The sequence below is a fragment of the Cebidichthys violaceus genome, unplaced genomic scaffold (assembly GCF_023349555.1).
Source record: "Cebidichthys violaceus isolate CVI_PGR_0920_01 unplaced genomic scaffold, fCebVio1.0.p SCAF_125, whole genome shotgun sequence".
Lineage (NCBI taxonomy): Eukaryota > Metazoa > Chordata > Actinopteri > Perciformes > Stichaeidae > Cebidichthys > Cebidichthys violaceus.
This window is the reverse complement of record NW_027176291.1, coordinates 337305-355686: the sequence shown is the minus strand read 5'-3', so window position 1 is coordinate 355686 and position 18382 is coordinate 337305. Positions and strand designations below refer to the sequence as shown.

The window sequence follows — 18382 nt, the reverse complement described above, 5'->3', positions numbered from 1 at the left end:
ACATCTCTCTCACAGCCTTGGAGTGACTTTGGGTGAAAAAAGGAGGGAGGAAGAAGTGGCAAACTATGAGACCAAAACAGTGATATAGTAAAACCGTTTGATATCAAGATGTCCACACGTCCATCCTCTTTTACCAGCAGTATATCAAAGACCTCAAGAGTAATTAACCGCAGTGTGTGCCTTTAAAGCCCGATTCACACAGGACCAGTACTATCTGGGGTCCTCTTAAGATTCTTAATAACCACAGAGGTCATCTGGGCGCTTAATCCTGGGGGGGGGATCTGCTACCTCGGTAATCTGCAAAGTAAAAATTCCACCGCAAATTAGCTCAAATTCAGAGGTCATCTGATAATATTAGTCCCGTGTGAAAGAGCATCTCAGTAAAACGGGTCCTTTTCTTTTTGAGGATGTTTCTGTGGTTTCCCCTCACACAGTGAGATTGAGGGTTATTATGGCTGCCGTGGAAATTGATGAGATTTTTTGTGACCAAATTCTGTATAATTATTTAGCTGCTCAGCATTAAGACCGATTTGGTGCGATCTATGAAATGAAGCACAGATTCTGTTGTCGACAAGATCGCAACGCAAAAGTCAACTTACTTTGGCTTTCACCCATAGCTCATGGTCTTCATCGGCAGACACAGCTTCCCCAGCTGTTGCACATTTCCCATTATTCTATGAGACTTTTGAAGAAAAGCAAAGTCAATCTCATGACTGTAGACGCTGAAACTTAAAGTTCCACAACAACCAGGCAAACTCCATGTGCTGAAGACTGGAAGAAGAGAGCAATGTGTGTACGGTTTATGTATAACTCCTCAAGACCAGAGAGGAGACCCCGTCTACGTTACTTTGTCTTGCTTGCCAACCAGCTGATGATTAAAGTGAACCACAGAGGTCATCTGGGCAAAAAAAAACAAACGTATTTACTTATATAAGTAAAGACATTTCTACACACATATTAGTGAATGATGCCCATTGTCTTGTCAGATATTAGTCTTTTCAAACTCTTCTAGTCTAGGGTAGGCATGAGACTGAGGCACCGATGGGTGCTTGTCCACAAACAGCTGACACTCTTGTGATCCACCGACGGAAACCCAACACCGACAAGTCACTGAACGCTGCTACGGCAACCACTTCACAGCTGGGTGTCATGTTGCCATGGTGCTGGTAGGCGGGGCCATGCCTGGTTCTCAGGTGACAGGTGGACAAACAAAGAAAAGAGGGAGCCAAATGTGCTGCCGCAGCAAAACTGGTGCAAGTGTAACTGACGAACCAAAAGAGCAGAATAAGATAGAACTTCAGTTCTGTACATTAATCCCCACTAATACTGGAAAACATTTAAAACTCAGTGAGATAGAAGCAAAGTAAGTCTCCTCATCCTCCTGACTTGAATCTCACGGCCCTGATGATTCAAAATTGGACCCGAACGAGGATCTCGAAATCCCGACAGTGCGTCACACCCTCACTATTTCACTGATGGGTTTCAAACAACCCTAAACCAAAAGTCCAAAACAGAAAGATATTCAATTTACAGTGATATAAAACAGAGAAAATCTGCAGAAAACTCACATTTAATAAGCTGGAAGCCACTCAGCACTAGCCTCATCATTTTGTGTGGGCAGTCCTGTACTGAATACTGTATTTCTACATGTCACCAGACCTATAAACCTTTCACACAACCTTGTACTATAATAGAACAACTGTAGCTACATCTATGTACAGATAAAACTTGTCTGAAATTCATCTGAAACCTGTCAACATGAGGCTTGGTGTACATTTCTAACTGGCATTAGAAATGTCTTGATGAAAGTTGCAGATATGCTGGAACTGATGCAACTGATGCCGCAAGTATTCAAATTAGTAGATGACATCATCTGGCCTTCACCAGAGACCCGGCTCAAAGCAGGAGAAGCGCTGGTCTGAGCTCAATTCCACACATGGATTTAGTGCACCAGGACATTCTAGCAGTCCGTCGCAGAAAAAGTTTCAAATACTTTCCTCTGGTTGGTTAAATAAATTGCCTGGTATCAACAGGGTTGTGGGGTGAACTCTGCCACTTACTGTGCTGATGGGTGATGTAGTGCATTTGCATAGGGCCCTGCCACCTTAGACAAACAACTGACCGGGAACAGTAGCTTGAACTGCAGCCTCTCCTTCTACGCAAGCACAAGCACAAGCACACACACACACAAACAGATAATAACGTCCAAACAGACCTGCATATTAACGCAAAACACATATTGGGAAGCCAGTTACAGACAAAATATTTTGTTCTCTTTCTTTTCCCCGAGAGAGATTTACACCCAAACCCTAAACTCCCAGGTACACGCAGATACAACACACAACACATAAGAACCCCCCCACCCACCCCCCCCCCCACCCCCCACCACACACACACACACACACACACACACACACGGCTTGCTTTAGCTGGGGTCACACATCACCACTGCTGTGTGTTTGTGAAAGCCATTCTTATGAAACTGGGTGGACAGCGAAGAACAACAAATATGAGCGGGTGGAGCAGCGTGTAGGGAAGTCTCAGGCACACTGAGGTCACCCACACACAATTATTGTATTTTTATGTTCAAATTCTCCACCGGGCGGGTGGGGCTGTGCCGAGACAGGGCGAGGACAAGGCGCAGCACCATTGGGGGGGGGGGGGTGTTCTAACAACCAGCAGATGAGAGGAGTTAGAAAAAACACACACACACACACACACACACACACACACACACACACACACACACACACACACACACACACACACACACACGTTACTTCAGGTTGCAGCGCCTGCTCGTCTTAGCTGGCCACTCATCCCTTGTTGTCCTTGTAGTCTATTTTTCTGCCAAACAGTCAATAAAAGTAATATTTTTTTTTATCGACAACGGATGTGTACGTTTGCTCTGAATGAGTCTGCCATTCAGTCGCACGCTCACCGTGCATTTGTACTGCTCTGCAAACTTAATATGAGCTGTGCTTTCATTTAACCAGAAGGATTTATGTTCAGATTGGGTAAACGAAAAAAAACTGATAAGACTCTGAACCTTAAGTGCTTGCTTGGACAAATGCCATGATAGTTAACACTAGGCTGTAAGTTAAAGTAGCATTAGTTGATATCTGTGGTCACTTGGGGACAGCAGAAGCATTTGAAAGCACAACATCTGATATACAGCGGAAACGGCTTATAGTGATCAACCGCTTATATGGATGGAAAAGCTTGGGAGTAGAAGTAGTAGAGTAGTTGTAGTAGTAGTCAGTCCGCTTAAAGTGTTCACTTTGGGTCTTTTCATACATGACAGCATAGAGAAAATCATGAAATCTACAGGTGGCCAACATTAATAAAAATGTTGTCCGCCCTGTGGCTTACTTTATCCCTTGATGCTTTGCTTCACGTTACCCGTCTGCTTACTAGCCGGCTACCTGAGGCTGGTGCCGCCTGCACATTGAAATAGTGTGAAATGAAATGAAAAACGAATGTGCACATGGAAAGCACGTGTGGTTAAATGGATGCCGATCATCTGCATCCACCCCCGCTGCAGTGACACAGAGCTGGCCAAAAAACAGCAAAGCCTCACCCGGTGTGAGCCCTTAGTGAGGGAAAAGGCAGAAGGATCGACATCGAACTAGTAAATAGAAACAGTGTTGAACTTTGTAGTCACTGAACAACTATGCAAATGTCAATTAGATGTAATGGCATGACAAGTAGATGAAATACAAAAAACTTGTTTATAATCATTCACTTATAGCGATCAATTTGAGGGCGGACAGGTGCAGTTTCCACTGTATTATCATCTTGTAAAGTTGTGATGACTGTTTACTGTTTACACGTCTCAATGTCCTGCTTGCTACAAAATGCTCCACCATGTCATTAACTTTATCTGCCTTATCTGGTGCTCCACATGCAGCTGAAAAGCTACGCTGATGAGAGCATTTAGACTGGACCAAAAGAGTAAAGTTGCAGGTCATTGAACCAAAGAAATGAGCTGAAAGACACCAAAACGCCCCGTAGACCTGTGGGGACTGGCAAATAAAAAAATAACACATAACCAAATGCTGATGTGAACACAACTCTGCTCTATCAAACTCCTTTTTCTCCTAAGAAGTCAAGAAGAAGTCCAGTTGAGTCCAGTTGAGTCCGTATGCACCATCTGAGGACTCAAGTTTGTTGTGCTGATACTTTTCACAGGCCAACAACGCCAGACCAGCAAACATTTCAACACACAGAGCACCAAAAATGTTGTGGTCCCCCGTCTTAAAAGTACCGTGTTGTTGTTTGTCATAGCTCTGTGTGTAGTGTGTATGAGGGTGGATTTGCTGGTAATTCAATTTAACCAATCAACTATTTCAAGTTCCATGCTTTTGGTCAATTTGTAAAATGCTGAAACTGCAGCCACACTGAGACCAGATACTATATTACTCACATAACGTTTGTAATTTGACCACTGGTGTCTGCACATACTCTTCATATATGTTTTCAAGTACCCCTTCAGATCATCCTAATAGGATAGAATCATTTTTAGTATGACTTTGCAGAACATTTTCCCGAATAGTTGATTCATTGGCGGAAAACTGCGAAACATTTCCGAAAGCCTAAGGTAACTTCTTCAAATCTCTTGGAGAAAGAGCTGACTTTACAAAATAAGCAAATCAACCCAGAAATGCAAGGGTACTTAAAGTTGTTTTTATTCGCTTTTGTTTTCAATGTGGGTTTCTATTTACCAGCCAAATCCAATATTTTGGTTGCAGCCCTACTGCCACCTCCCTGTGACCACTCGTAAACTGCCCACATGTAGCAGACAATAGGTTTTACTCCCAGACATGACACGGGCCGTTCCTCCTCGTTTTCCCTCCTTCTGGGCCACGACTTAGACATTGATCTGCCGCAAAGCACCATGGGAGCTGGTAGCGAGCGGTGCTGCAAAACACTCACAGTCATTGGTCCCCGATTGCTGTCTGATCCTGTGAGGTCAACGGGGGGTTACCGCCCATGCAATTGGCCCACATGGAGGCAAGCGGGCTCTGAGTGACAGGTGGGGGAGCGTATCAGCTGGCTGAGAGGAAAACACCGACCAAACGGAGGCCCGGAGGAGAGAAAAAAGGGGGCAAGGCGGGAGGAGGTGAGCCAGGCCTCTGAGGGGATTAACACGGTCTGACAGGCTGGCTAGGACACACACACACACACACACACACACACACACACACACACACACACACACACACACACACACACACACACACACACACACACACACACACACACACACACACACACACACACACACACACACACACACACACACAGCTTTTAGGGCGGGCTGCTCTGCTGAGCACACACAATACACTGCTTGTTTTAGAACAAGAGGAAAGAGAGAAAAGATAGATAAGAGAGAGGCCAAATCACAGAGAAGGAATGTGTGTTTGACAGAGGGAGAGAGGGCAAAGCGAGAGTGAGATCATGAACCACAGGTGCTTCGATGGAGAGAAACATTGGTCCTAAATGTTTCTTCCATGACTTTTTTTTTTTTTTTTTTAAGGTGTGAAACCTCTGGACTCCACCCAAGCTTCACTGGAAGCCGTCCATCGCAATAAATGTTTGAAACCAGCTGAGAAATACATTTATTTCAGTTTGCGAAATTCCCCTCACATTCCCCAATTTCCACAGAGAGTCTATCCTCTGTTACCTGACCTTCCTCGTCTGGAATTCACCACTCAAAAAAAACTTAATTTGCATTCCAGGAATTCCAGGACCAGCAGGAGCCCTGAAAACGATGACATATCACCCATTTGGATCTCCACACAACTCCTCAAGCACTCACACAGAGGCCATGCTTGGGGAGGCCTCTTTAAGGAGCGCTTCACATATATTGATCAGCAGACCTTCTGGGAAAATTAACTGCCTCCAAAGTGGAGCAGGATTCCTGCAAGATTGACCAGGTGTAAATTAAGGCTGAAAGAACCTGTAAATTAAAGTTAGAATTGATTATCTGATGGATTTCGCAACAAAAACACATGTGTAAATAAAAAACTGCGGAACCTAACTGGGATGACTTCTCAAAGATCATTTCTTTAAGCCTTGAACTCAGATCATTTTACTGGAACACAGTTTTAAAGGATTTTCAGTAGTGTATAAATTGTTGTTTGATATAGTTCAGTTGCCTTTTTTGCATTTGCTGCCATCTAAATCTTGCATTATTGTTTTCTTTAAATCTGTGTCTAAATACAAAGTATCTAAGGTATCTAAAGTTGGGCTTAATGGTACATGCTGAAAAATGAAAACTACCTGTAATTAGTTGTATATTTGCCTGCCACAGCTTCTAATCTAAAATGAGCCTCATCACTTTAAAGCACAGACTTCAGTAAAGATACTTCACCAAAGGCTGCAGGTATGATTCATTTTCCTTTTTATTTCTTCACGTTTATCAAATTACTACAGCAGATCATGGTAAATAAGTTGAACTATGAACATTTTGTTTCCACCCTCTCCTCGATTTGAATACATTACATTCTTATAAACACGTCTTGATAAAGACCCTTTGGCCCGAAACCCTCACACAGCCTAAATCACTCCTGAAGTGGACTTCCTAACAGGGCTGAAAATAAACAGTGGCGATAAATATCCTGGCTGTCCAGTGTGACCCCGATCCTTCTTTTTAACGGGCAGCAGCCAATAGACCGAGGCCAGCAGCATTAATTACAGCTGCTACGGTGAGCGATGTGGCCGCACAAAGATCGGATACTGACCTGGAGAATTGACACACAACAGCAGAAATATCAAGGGGGTTATGATTTTAAAAATGTGGATTTACGAACAAAAGAACAGCAATGGACCGTCCATCCTGTCAAAATGAAGTGCACCACAGCAGCATTCTAGACTGAGTGAATGTGACAACTTGCAACAAGTGAAAATAGAGCAAATTTAACGTTTGAACCGTAAAACGCCCAACCGGCGAGGAACACGACGGAGCCAAATTCAACATGAATGAGCGGCGGTTGGCTGATTGAAATGAGCAACAAGGTTACCCGTCCAATCATGACAGTCCATCTGTCCGTGTGTGTGTCAGAGATGGGCCATAACTCTGCTGGACAGGCTATAAGACTTGCGGTCGTGATCTTTTGCCCGGCTCCTTAATGAAGCGCTGTGGAGCGATTACCCTCTCACACACACACACACACACACACACACACACACACACACACACACACACACACACACACACACACACACACACACACAGTTTGGCCATGAAATGTGACATTTAAAGCTGCAACTGGTTGGAGACACTTGTGGACCTGGACTCTCGGACACAAGCAGTGCTCAGATTATCTGAAGCCTACAGGGCGTTAAGAGGCCGGCACTGCAGTGAGAAAAACTAGGGGCCACAGCATCCGGGAGGCTACAGGGTCAGATTAAGGATAAATACAGGTCATTCTACAACAACTCACCAAGAACAGTTCATATCTTGGATTTACTTGAAACAGAAATCAAGTGAAAACTTCTATTAAATTAAAATCCTGTAGCTCTACTGCCAATCATCTTCTAGTTATAATATTTTTGGAGTTTGTGTGTTCAAGGCCCTTTTTTGCTGGACTGGATTGGAATTTGTACGGAACATCCAAGAAACCCGAAGAGTAATTTCATTGAAATAGCTAGTTATTGAATGTTTTACAGTAATAATTAAACAAATGATTTTACCAAAGAAAAATAATCTTTAAATTTGAAAATAAGATATATATCCATTAGTTTCCACTTTCTTGCGACCAGTATTGCTTCTGTGTACTAATATAGATCTATCACATCGAGAAGTTAGTAGGTCCTGCATCAGAAAATGGGAGCCAGAGATCTTGCTAAACTTAGCTTCAGCGCTAAAAACACCACTTTTTAAAGATATTTTGATGGTAATTTTACCCAAGAAAGCTCATTTAAATTTCTTTAAACCTTTATGAGAAACTGTTTATATTCATTACAGATATTATTACAGATGTTATATTATTCCTTCATCATTTAATAATTTTATGTAAACAATCATTTCTTACACTTCTAACACGGGTTCTATGAATTTAATAGAATGACCCCAACATTAAAAACAAGACCATATAAACAACTAAAATCAACAATATATATATGCCCGTCCTGTCTTCTCAAGAGCACTGAGCTGATTAGAAAATCAAAGCACTGCAATACAACAGTGAAGGACTGTCTAAACAAGTTAAGAACAATAAAAGTAGAAAGAAGGAAAGGTTAGCTGAAGCTAGCTTTCACACCTGCCACCGTGTGTGTTTACATTTATCCAGAGAGCTGATAAGGATCCATGCTCCTTGCCATTAACATACTCAGCCTTCACACATTTTCACTTCACACAGAGAGCTGTCATTCGTTCACCTTGTCAGACTACATTTATCAGTCCACAGATTCTGTGCCCTGTTGTCTTGCCTGTGAACAAACTCTACCAGCAAACCAGAAAAAACAAAGCAGACTAATCATGTTTGTGGTCTCCATAAAACCACATTTTTAGGAGGGTCATGTTAGACCCTGTTTGCACTTGTTGCATCTCGGGAGGTGATTTTTTCCAGCAAGATGTCGCCAAGATGCAAACGTAATCTTTACTGTGGAACTACATCAGTAAGCGTTCTGAAATTAGCCATCTTTCTTGCACTTTTATCTGATCCCTGATCAGTTCAAGCTGAATGATCTGTATGGGTGAGGGAGTGACGTGAGCGAGAGCAGTGAAGACGATTAAACTTTTGCCATTCTCGTAGTCCAACATGAAAGTCACCCATGTGTTAGTTTATAGATATACTCGCATAGCCAGACTCATCTCCATAACACCGTGTCAGCGCTAAAGAAAGGTGTAAGCGCTAAGCACAAGATGCAGCGACGGTGCACTTGTGAAAATAGACCGCGCAGATAGCGGGAGGGGAGGAGAATACCGGATGCTGAAATAGGCGCCCAATGGCAGACTTACACTCACAGTCTACATCCAGTGAGTGGTTATTATAACTGTTGTTCTACTGGCATTTTTTGCAGTTAACAAAGCAGTTACCACCACCATTCTGGACAACAGTAGGGCTGACCCTAATTTGTACACAACCTGGGAAAACCAAAGAGGGTCTGCCATTTTGACTTGTGACTTGGCCAATGCATTTATGTGGACAATGTACAAACGAAAGTGTCTTAAATCGCATGTGGTTGTCATCTGGATACAAGACATGTAAATGGAGCCCTAGCTTTAGTGGGATCCTCCACATAGAATCTAGGGACTGCAGCACCTTTGATGAAGACGCATAGCTTGGCACGCGCACACACACACACACACACACACACACACACACACACACACACACACACACACACACACACACACACACACACACACACACACACACACACACACACACACACACACACACACACGATTACTGCGTCTTCACATCAGGTCTGGTGAATGCAACCATGACGCTAACTGATGAGGGCCTCTTTAACCTGTATTAACAAGACCTTAAACCAGAACTAAACATATCTCTCACACACACACTTCAGAATGTGTGTATGGTTGTGAGAGAGAAAGGGCTTTTTTTGGTGAGCTCATCACAGCCACTGCGTTACCATGGTGACACAGCCAGCTAGCGGCTACATGACATGATGAGAGAGAGACAGAAAGAGGGAGGGAGGGCATGGCCGATGAACACACAGAGGGACAATGCAAACAGAGATAAATGCACAGAGCGGCCAGCTTGTGCGTGTGCATGTGCATGTGTCCTCATGGTATTGTAGTTGTGGCTGAGGCCAGCAAATCTGTTAACCAGGCCTCCACTGTGCTGCTGCCAAACATGCAGCTACTATCACCAGCAGCTGCTGCTGCTGCTGCTGCTGCTTTAAACAGGTACACGCCAGGCCGACACTGACCTTTTAGTCAAAGTCAAACACCAGCCGAGAGATCCATTAATATAAACCAAGAGTAGAGTGGTCCCAGCTTCTCAAATGTGAGGATTCACTGCTTTTTCTTGTCTTACACTTAAGTAAACTGAATCTTTTTTCATTCTACCGTCGGTCAAGCAAAACGAGACATTGAAAGATGTCATCTTGAGCTTTAGGAAATTGCGATGGACATTTTTAAAACATTTCTCATTATACACTCGATAGTTGTAACCCGACCGTCAAAGACTTTGCCATACCGTTTATATTGAAGTATCTGTCATTTGCACTTGTAGGCTATGTTGCAAAATCAATGCACAGGTTGGCTTTATATACATTTTATATTATTTCTGCTCCGATGAAATAACCTAAGCTTAAGTATTACAGTCAATGGACAATGTCAATAAACTAAAATAAGAACAAAATATCGATCAACAATAGCAATAAATATCTAGAAACAGGACATGGGCTGTCCAAAACATAGCAGTCTGAAGAGTTATTCTGGAGCACTGAAATCTGGAAATAGCTGATAAAATAAAATAAAATCTGGTCACGCATCCCTCTGAAAACAACCCAGTCGTTCTAACCAGGCCACAGGAAACCCACTATCTCCACGCACCACACACTTCCTGTCGGCTTCCTGCTTCCTGTGCAACAGGGGAAAGGAGGGAGTGGCCGCTGATGTCACGGCGAGACTGCTTACGTGCCGCGTTCACATCCCAGAGGAAGGAAGGTGGACACGAGCTACCAGCTTCTAAATGCCTTTCACTTCAAACTCAGCCAGTCAGTCAGTGCTATTAGAAAATACTATTTACCCAAATTTTCATTTTGTGTCAAAGGCAACTGCCGTGTCTTTGGTTCGTGGTTCTGTATATCATGACAACTTAAGAACACAGGGAACTAATAGCATGACATAGTGCTGTATGACCACAAATAATTGCTTTTAAGATGACCAGATGTGTGGTAACTCTTGCCGTCAACCTGTACCCTTTAGTCTCCTGCAAATGTTACACCCCCCCCCCCCCCCCTTTCCTCCTTGAGCCACAGTGAGGATACTACACTGGATATCGCAGTACACCAACACATTGACATCCTATACAGCCATGCAACATACAGTGGAGCCGAGGACTATATTGAGTCATATTTTGACACACCGATTGTATTTTTAGCCAGTTCTCCACCATATATGTATCTGCTGCTAAAAGCGGTGTCCTTTCAAAGCACCTTCTCCTGACTTTTCCACAAGACCAAGATGAGATCGTCCTCCACGTCTGTCAGCATGTTGTACGGCACAGTCGTGTGCACGGAGGTTAGATGAGCTGTTATACTTCAATAATCGCAAGTGATTCATGTTGTTTTGTCACACCGTGCAGTAACAGGCAAAGTCGGCTTTTCACGGTTATAGCCTTGTCATCTGCAGGTTTCAAAGACCAATTCAAGACATTTAAGACAGGAAGCAGCAAGCATTTAAGACCATCTCAACAAGCAGGCAAAAACAACGACCAACGACAAGAGAAACAAGCTGTTTGCACATCAAAATGAATCAGCAACATAAGGTTAAGGAATTATATCAGGACAGTGTACATTTAAATACAAAATGTTTGGATCTGTTCAGCTGAGCAGACTTGATAAAAAGAACAAATATGTGTCATACTGCATTAACCCTGTAATATTTGCCAAGATGTCCAGCGCTCCTACAACTTAAAAGTTCTATAAACTCTATTTAAGGCTTTAAAAGTCTTAAATTTAGATCCAATACTTTTTCTAAGATCCTCTTAATCTGTGATCTACATGCTGACAAGCAATCAAGCCACAGTGTAGATGTGGGCAAAGTTAATAACTAAAAGTATAAAATAATATTTGGCAGCCTCAAGAGATTTTGAGAGGTCTGTGTTCAGTGGAGTTGATTTGGTGGTGAAGAAGAAGGATCGATCAAGCACTGGACGGACAAAAAAGCTGCTGTTCCCGTTTTAAACCATAAGCCTCTCTTAAGTTGCTCGGAAAAGAAAGTGGGAAAAAAATTCCTTAGGTCAGCACTCAGGACAAGTCCGGGAGCTTTAGAACAGTCTTACCTGCATCACGCAAATAAAAAAAGGTTGAGATCAATGAATCTGACCCGAAACTCAGACCTTTTCCTGATAAGAGATGCAGACAAGTTTACATGAGTCAGCGCTTATCCAAGGCAAATCACACTTATATACAGGAAGTGCCCTCATTTAACGACAACTCCAAACTGCCCCGGTCAAGGAAAATGTCAACATAATATATGTCAGACCTGCCTGATAACAACAACTTTACATGTAATACGATAAGGCTTATATAGTGCTTCCTTCTTATTACAACACTGTCACAGCCACTTCATAAAGCATATTTTGAATCTCTGATTACATACTGCCTGACTGAACAGTGAGTGAATGCTGAAAGTACTTTTGTACAGTGATATGAATTATCTACTCTAATCATTTATCTTGCCATGTCCCTTGCTCTGTAGACAAGGTCTGCTTGTCCTGTACAATTTTATTCAACATGGACTCTTACCGTTTTAGATATGTGCCCCCAACACTCTAGTTTAATCCTTGTTTAGGCTCAAGCTGCCAGTGCACCAGAGCTTGTAAATTAGAACGAACAAGAGCACACGTAGGGTTTGGGTATCAAGGACTTGTTCCAAATTAATTAAGACCAAGACTTGAGTCAGAAACTTGCTTTTCGATACTGCACTCTATATCACAGGTTATATTCAGGACAATCTTGACATCAACTTCTCCCTTATAAACAGCTTTCCAAGCAACAGGAAGTGCTGTCAGCTGACAGCATCCAAACTCTTTTTGGGGAGGATTGCTGCAGATGCTGCAGACTGTGCTCACAAATTTTTTTTTGAACAGTGCAACTCTTCAAACACTACCGTCTGAGGACATCATTTTGGAGAGACATGCAGCAGTTATTCAATGCAACCATATTGTGAATAGCAACGGTCTGACCTGGATGAAGGCATTAAACCAGAGGCTGCATTAGTGTTAAAACATATGAGGACAACTATTAATAATGTGTTTGTATCCTAAACAATGAGAAACAAAAATGAAACACACACACACACACACACACACACACACACACACACACACACACACACACACACACACACACACACACACACACACACACACAAAGACTACGACTTACAACTGGGTGTGAACCTGGACAGCCTAAATACAAAAGTGAAGCAAAGTAAACATTCACATAATTTCATCCAAATAAAACAAACGGTTGGTGTGATTGCATCTGATTTCCAGTAAATGTATTGTGCTACATCTTTCAAGCCTAGTGTTTATTTAATTCTGCAACAGTAAGCTTCACGTCTCTGCCTGTGGTGAGTCCCCACGTGACACGAGTACCCGTTATGTTATAATGAGCCCCACGGTCCCACCATGAGTCCCACAGCAGGACTTATTCAGTTTGGGTTGCAAGATTAAAAAGTTTGACAACCTTTGCTCCAGACTAATCACCCGCGCACGGCTAATCTAATCACACGAATGATCTCACCGCTCTTCGAGGCAGTTTGGTCCGAACTACAGAAATGAAACGTTGTGAATTATCAGATAATGCTGATTGTGTGTGTGTGTGTGGTAGATCAAATCTACAAAAATCTGTGTCAATCACAGATCATACTGTAAAACAGTATTACAAATGCAGCGTTGTTCGTGTCCAGCTACACTCGAGAGTAGTCTAGACAGTGTGAAGGACACTTGTGCAGCTTGGGGGCTCCACCAGATGACATATGGGGTTGGGTGTGGCGTGGCAGGGAAGGCCATGCATCTGCTTACATTTAATCACAAACTGCTGGACTCAACTCTGAGCATCCATGCTCCTTGTGCAGTGAGAGAATTACAGCCTAGAGAACTTCTGGGTTGGGTTAATCATTCCTCACAGAATGGAGACGTTGTGTGTGTGCAGTGCACAACCCTGGCCAACGGCTGGCCAGCTTCAATCCTGATAAATTAATCGGCTCAAGAAGAGGAGAGGGGACCCTTTGGCCCCCACCGGCACCCTTATCCAAGGAGCGGTGGGGGTGGGCTGCCCGCCTAAAAAACACTGCAGCTGACGCAATCAGAGTCAGAGCTATAAATCAAAACTACTTAGGCGTGAGATGCACCAGTTGAGGAGTAAGGATAGATTGTTATTGACTAACTCCTTAAAGACTAGAAACATCACCAAGCCCTTGCCAGTCCTCTGGCTGCTAGCTGTATCTGAATCCTGCAGGGAGGAGCTCCTTATCCTGGCATGTTATTAGTAAACAACCACAACCTGAGTCTAGACTGGCCTTTTAATTATAGCACTGTTCCTCAATGTGTTGCAGGGTCAAATTATTGCTGGTCAAACGAGCAGCTCGCACCAAGCTAGCTAGTGTGAGGACAATGCAGAGAGCAACATGACATGGTCTGCATTCTGCACTGGCAGGGAGATTGTGTTTTGGTTCACAAGCTGGTAGCATCTGTGCTGTGAGTGCCCTACCTGGAATAAGCATTTACGCCCCAGCGTGTTGCTAATACTTTAAGCTTTTATCTATTTGCCCTGCGTATCAAACAACCTCGCCGTGTTACTGGGTTTGTCAGCCATTGCAGGCACTGCTGCAAGCCCCGCTACACACAGCCAACACTGGCACAGCTCGATACATCACAAGTTTGGTTTGTCATTTTAAAAAGCAATTATATGTGTTGTACAAAATACCACTAATTCGTTTCTTCTGTTTGACCCACTGGCAGGGTTCCTGTTTGCTCTACAGGTAATGTGCTCGCTAACTAGCTAGCTAACCCCGATACGTACTGGAGATAGCAACACCAAGCTCCATTCAAAATCTGGCAATTCAGTGTTGCCACTCTTATCGCACACGTTCGCATATATGAAAAAAACGTTACCTTAATATACTCACAACAAATGGAATTCACGTCAAATTGGGTATATTTTGTATACACAAAGCACGAACTGGTTCTCTTAACTGTCAACTTTGACAATGATTACTACTATATAACGTTAGCGTGCTGTGGCTAAGTCACAAGCTAAACACAGCTGTGGGCGGTAGCTAGTAGCTAAGCTAACGTTACGTTAAATGTTTCTTCAAGAGGGAATTTGAACGAAACATGGCGCTGATCTGTAGACAAATATTTACTGTGTCCGTTTAACGCTCAAATATTAATTTAATGTCAAAGGCCGTATGCTGTACATATGACGATGTAGTAAATCACCAGATTTTTCAATGGAGTTTGGCATTCATTCTCTCCATGCACGTACGGGGACACCGAGAGAACCGAGTAAACCACGCTGCCCACAACAGTCTGGCTTTCAACATGTTCAAGCCAAGTCTTGGTCAGCGTTACGGTCTCCCATTCACCCGGGAGAGGGCCTGTGGGTCCGCGGTCTCTACTACTTCTTGGTGGTCTCCTACCTCTGTGGGCCGGCTGATCTCGAACAGGTCGAGCCGGTTGGCGTTCCAGTGGTTGATGATGTCGGCCAGTTTCCTCCTCTCCTCCTCCCTGCTCCCCGACATGGTGGACAGCTTCTCTGACCCTCTCCGTCCGTCTGAACTGTTGAATAAAACTTCCCGTAACGTTAGTCCACCGGAGAAGCAACCGCCGCCGCCGAAACCAAAAGGCTCAGGTGTGCCGTTTTAACGCCGGTACTTTCCGCGGTCTGTCTCTCTGCTTACCGACCGACCGACCGACCTGCTGTCTGTCTGATCTGATTCTGCTTCGCGTTCCCGGTGCGCCTCTGCGCGCTCCCGATACACTCTAGATGCATGGTCGTGCACGCGCAAAACTGTTAACTGTTTGAGGCCCAGTGAGCGCGACTCATGACGCTGCATTACTAAATGAGCTCTGGTGAATGGGGTTAATGATAAGTACTTAGTGTAGTAATAAGGATTACGTCACTATGTGTTGATTAATTAGGAGGCTCATTTTTTATTTAAGCTTTTAACCGATTTACTAATTTTACCACAGTAATGCTCAACAAACCAATGATTTTATTTTAAGAACATGATTAGATGAATACATTTGTTTGCACATTAAAAATACAATTAATATGAAAATATATGATGTATACAGAAATATATATATACAAACAAATTTTCTCCAACATTTAATGAAATTAATGTAACGTAAACAAAAGCTTGTGCATGAGAGGTATTCAGATACAAGCTTATATAAGAAACCTCTAAAAGCTGAACAGAATTACATCTAATAATACAAATGATAATCCATGGAAATCAACCTAACAATAATAATATGTAACTATTTGAATAGGTTGAAAAACATAGCCTATAATTGGGGACGGCTGTGGCTCAGAGGTAGTGTCATAGGTGTGTGAGTGTGTGTCAATCATAGACTGTATATAAGAAGGGTGTGAATGTGAATTAGTTCAGATCCTGATGGGCAGGTGGCACCTTGTATGATAGCCTCTGTCATCAGTGTATGAATGGCGGTTGTTAGCTTCAGGATTATCGTTTTAGAAGAAATATATTCTTTTAATATTTTGCCTATCCATAGAATAGTAAAGAATGTTATCATGGCACCATAAATGTATATCTGAGTCAGAGGCTAGCTTGCTGTACAAATACACTATTTAAAGTGCCTTACAATGAATATTTAAAAAAAAAAAAAAAATAGTTTGAGATGGAACATGTTATTTTATATGAAACACTGCAGTTGTTATCCCCATGACAATGTAACTTCTCTCAGTTATCATCTATCAGAAATATTTCCATCTGAAAATATAGTGGGAGAGGAACATTCTTTGTGTTTTCTGTTGTCACATTGTCTCCTAATTCAGTCCTAGCCTGCAAGTGATGAATACCACACAGCACTGCCAAGTCCCTCTGTCCAACAATACACACACACACACACACACACACACACACACACACACACACACACAAACCTCTGCATTGTACCCTCATAGGTTTATGAAGCAAACACAAGCATCCATACAGAAGTTAGTTTTAGGAGTCAGTAGAGAACATAGATAAGGAGGCAGTTCGTTTATATTATGGCCGTTTAAAGAAATATGTACCCGTGATCCATTCCACGGTTTTATAAGGAAGACAAACCAACTCTCCAAACTGCAATGACGTGTATGGAAACTCAAATTAGAGACTAATTGTGACACAGCATGGTATGCTGAGTCCAACATTTTAGCATACTGCGATTTAGCAAAATTAGCTAAATAAATCAGACAATGGGATTAGATGAACCTCTTTTTTCCCCAACACAAATCAACTTCCATAAAGAGCTTTTGGAAAATCAATCAAAAATGTCTCACTTTTCATGATACAAAAGCAGCAGTCTGCATTTTTGCATTTTTTGGAAAATGTGTAAAACACAGGAAACTCTGCTATGAGCAACAGTAAGTTTCTCACCCCAATGACAGTTGTTTTTTCATTTTTTTCAAGTAAAATAAGGCAATATATTAAAATACAGTAATGACCCTTTAAGGCAGTAACCAAACACACACACACCCTATTCGTATATATGGGATGGATGAGCCATTGTCTGCAGTCCTACCTAACTGATAACGTGTGTCACTGCAGGATTTCTTCCTTCCTGTGGACACGACATAACATAATTAGCAAATGCTGGTTTCCTGTCTGTGTGCTGTTGAGGGTAATGGTGTGTGTGTGTGTGTGTGTGTGTGTGTGTGTGTGTGTGTGTGTACGTGTGTGTATGTGTGTGTGTGTGATTGTGTGTAAATGAGCAACAGAGTGCCCCATCTATGCAAACACCAGCTCTGTATTAACACACAACTGTCAGTGACTCTGAAAGGTCACAATATATCAGGCAGATACATGTGAAATGTCAGGAATACAGTGGTGACGGCATCTACAGAAATAGCTGTGGTACCGCGGTGTGGTTAGTCATGTAGGCAGACAGGGTGAAGAACAGTAGCCTCGGCTTCTTATAAACACATTAGTCACTGTGACTGAATTTGTGGGTGTTGGTGTAAATGGATGAATACATGCGCTGACATCATGTGTGAGTAATGAATGAAAAATAAGCTTTTTATCAGAGCAGTTGATCCAACAGTGGTTCAAAAACTTCTTCTTCTTTTTTTACAAAACCTAAACAACAACAAATAAATCGAAATACTTCTTAATTCACTTTAAAATTCACCTCATATCTTTGTGTAGCAGGATTTTATTTCTTCAAAAAAATACTGGGAAATTAAAGTTTTATGAGAGAAGCAGTGTTGGAAAGTACTTTACTTGGTGCTTTATGTTTACTCCAAAACATTTCAGGGGAAAATATTGTACGTTTGCCAGTTGTAGTTAACATACTTCACAGATTAAGATTTTCAGATTAAGATAAAAACATATCTTGACTTTGTTAAAGACATTTTTCCCTGTACTTCTTAGTTTGAGGCCCCTGAGAAAAAATCACTGTCTGTTTTCGGATGGTCATGAGTCTTTAGCAGCTTC

The 18382-nt window shown here is 42.5% G+C and overlaps 1 protein-coding gene across 1 annotated transcript in view; it reads right to left on the bottom strand.

The window, feature by feature from the left end:
• The window catches only part of afdna (afadin, adherens junction formation factor a), a gene marked incomplete at its 3' end in the record, with an annotated part of 50433 nt that extends 34798 nt beyond the window's left edge, over positions 1-15635 (bottom strand). Inside the window, 1 exon segment of the mRNA XM_068706936.1 lies at positions 15359-15635. Coding sequence (XP_068563037.1) covers positions 15359-15460 — 102 coding nt within the window.
• Positions 15636-18382: the final 2747 nt, after the last annotated feature.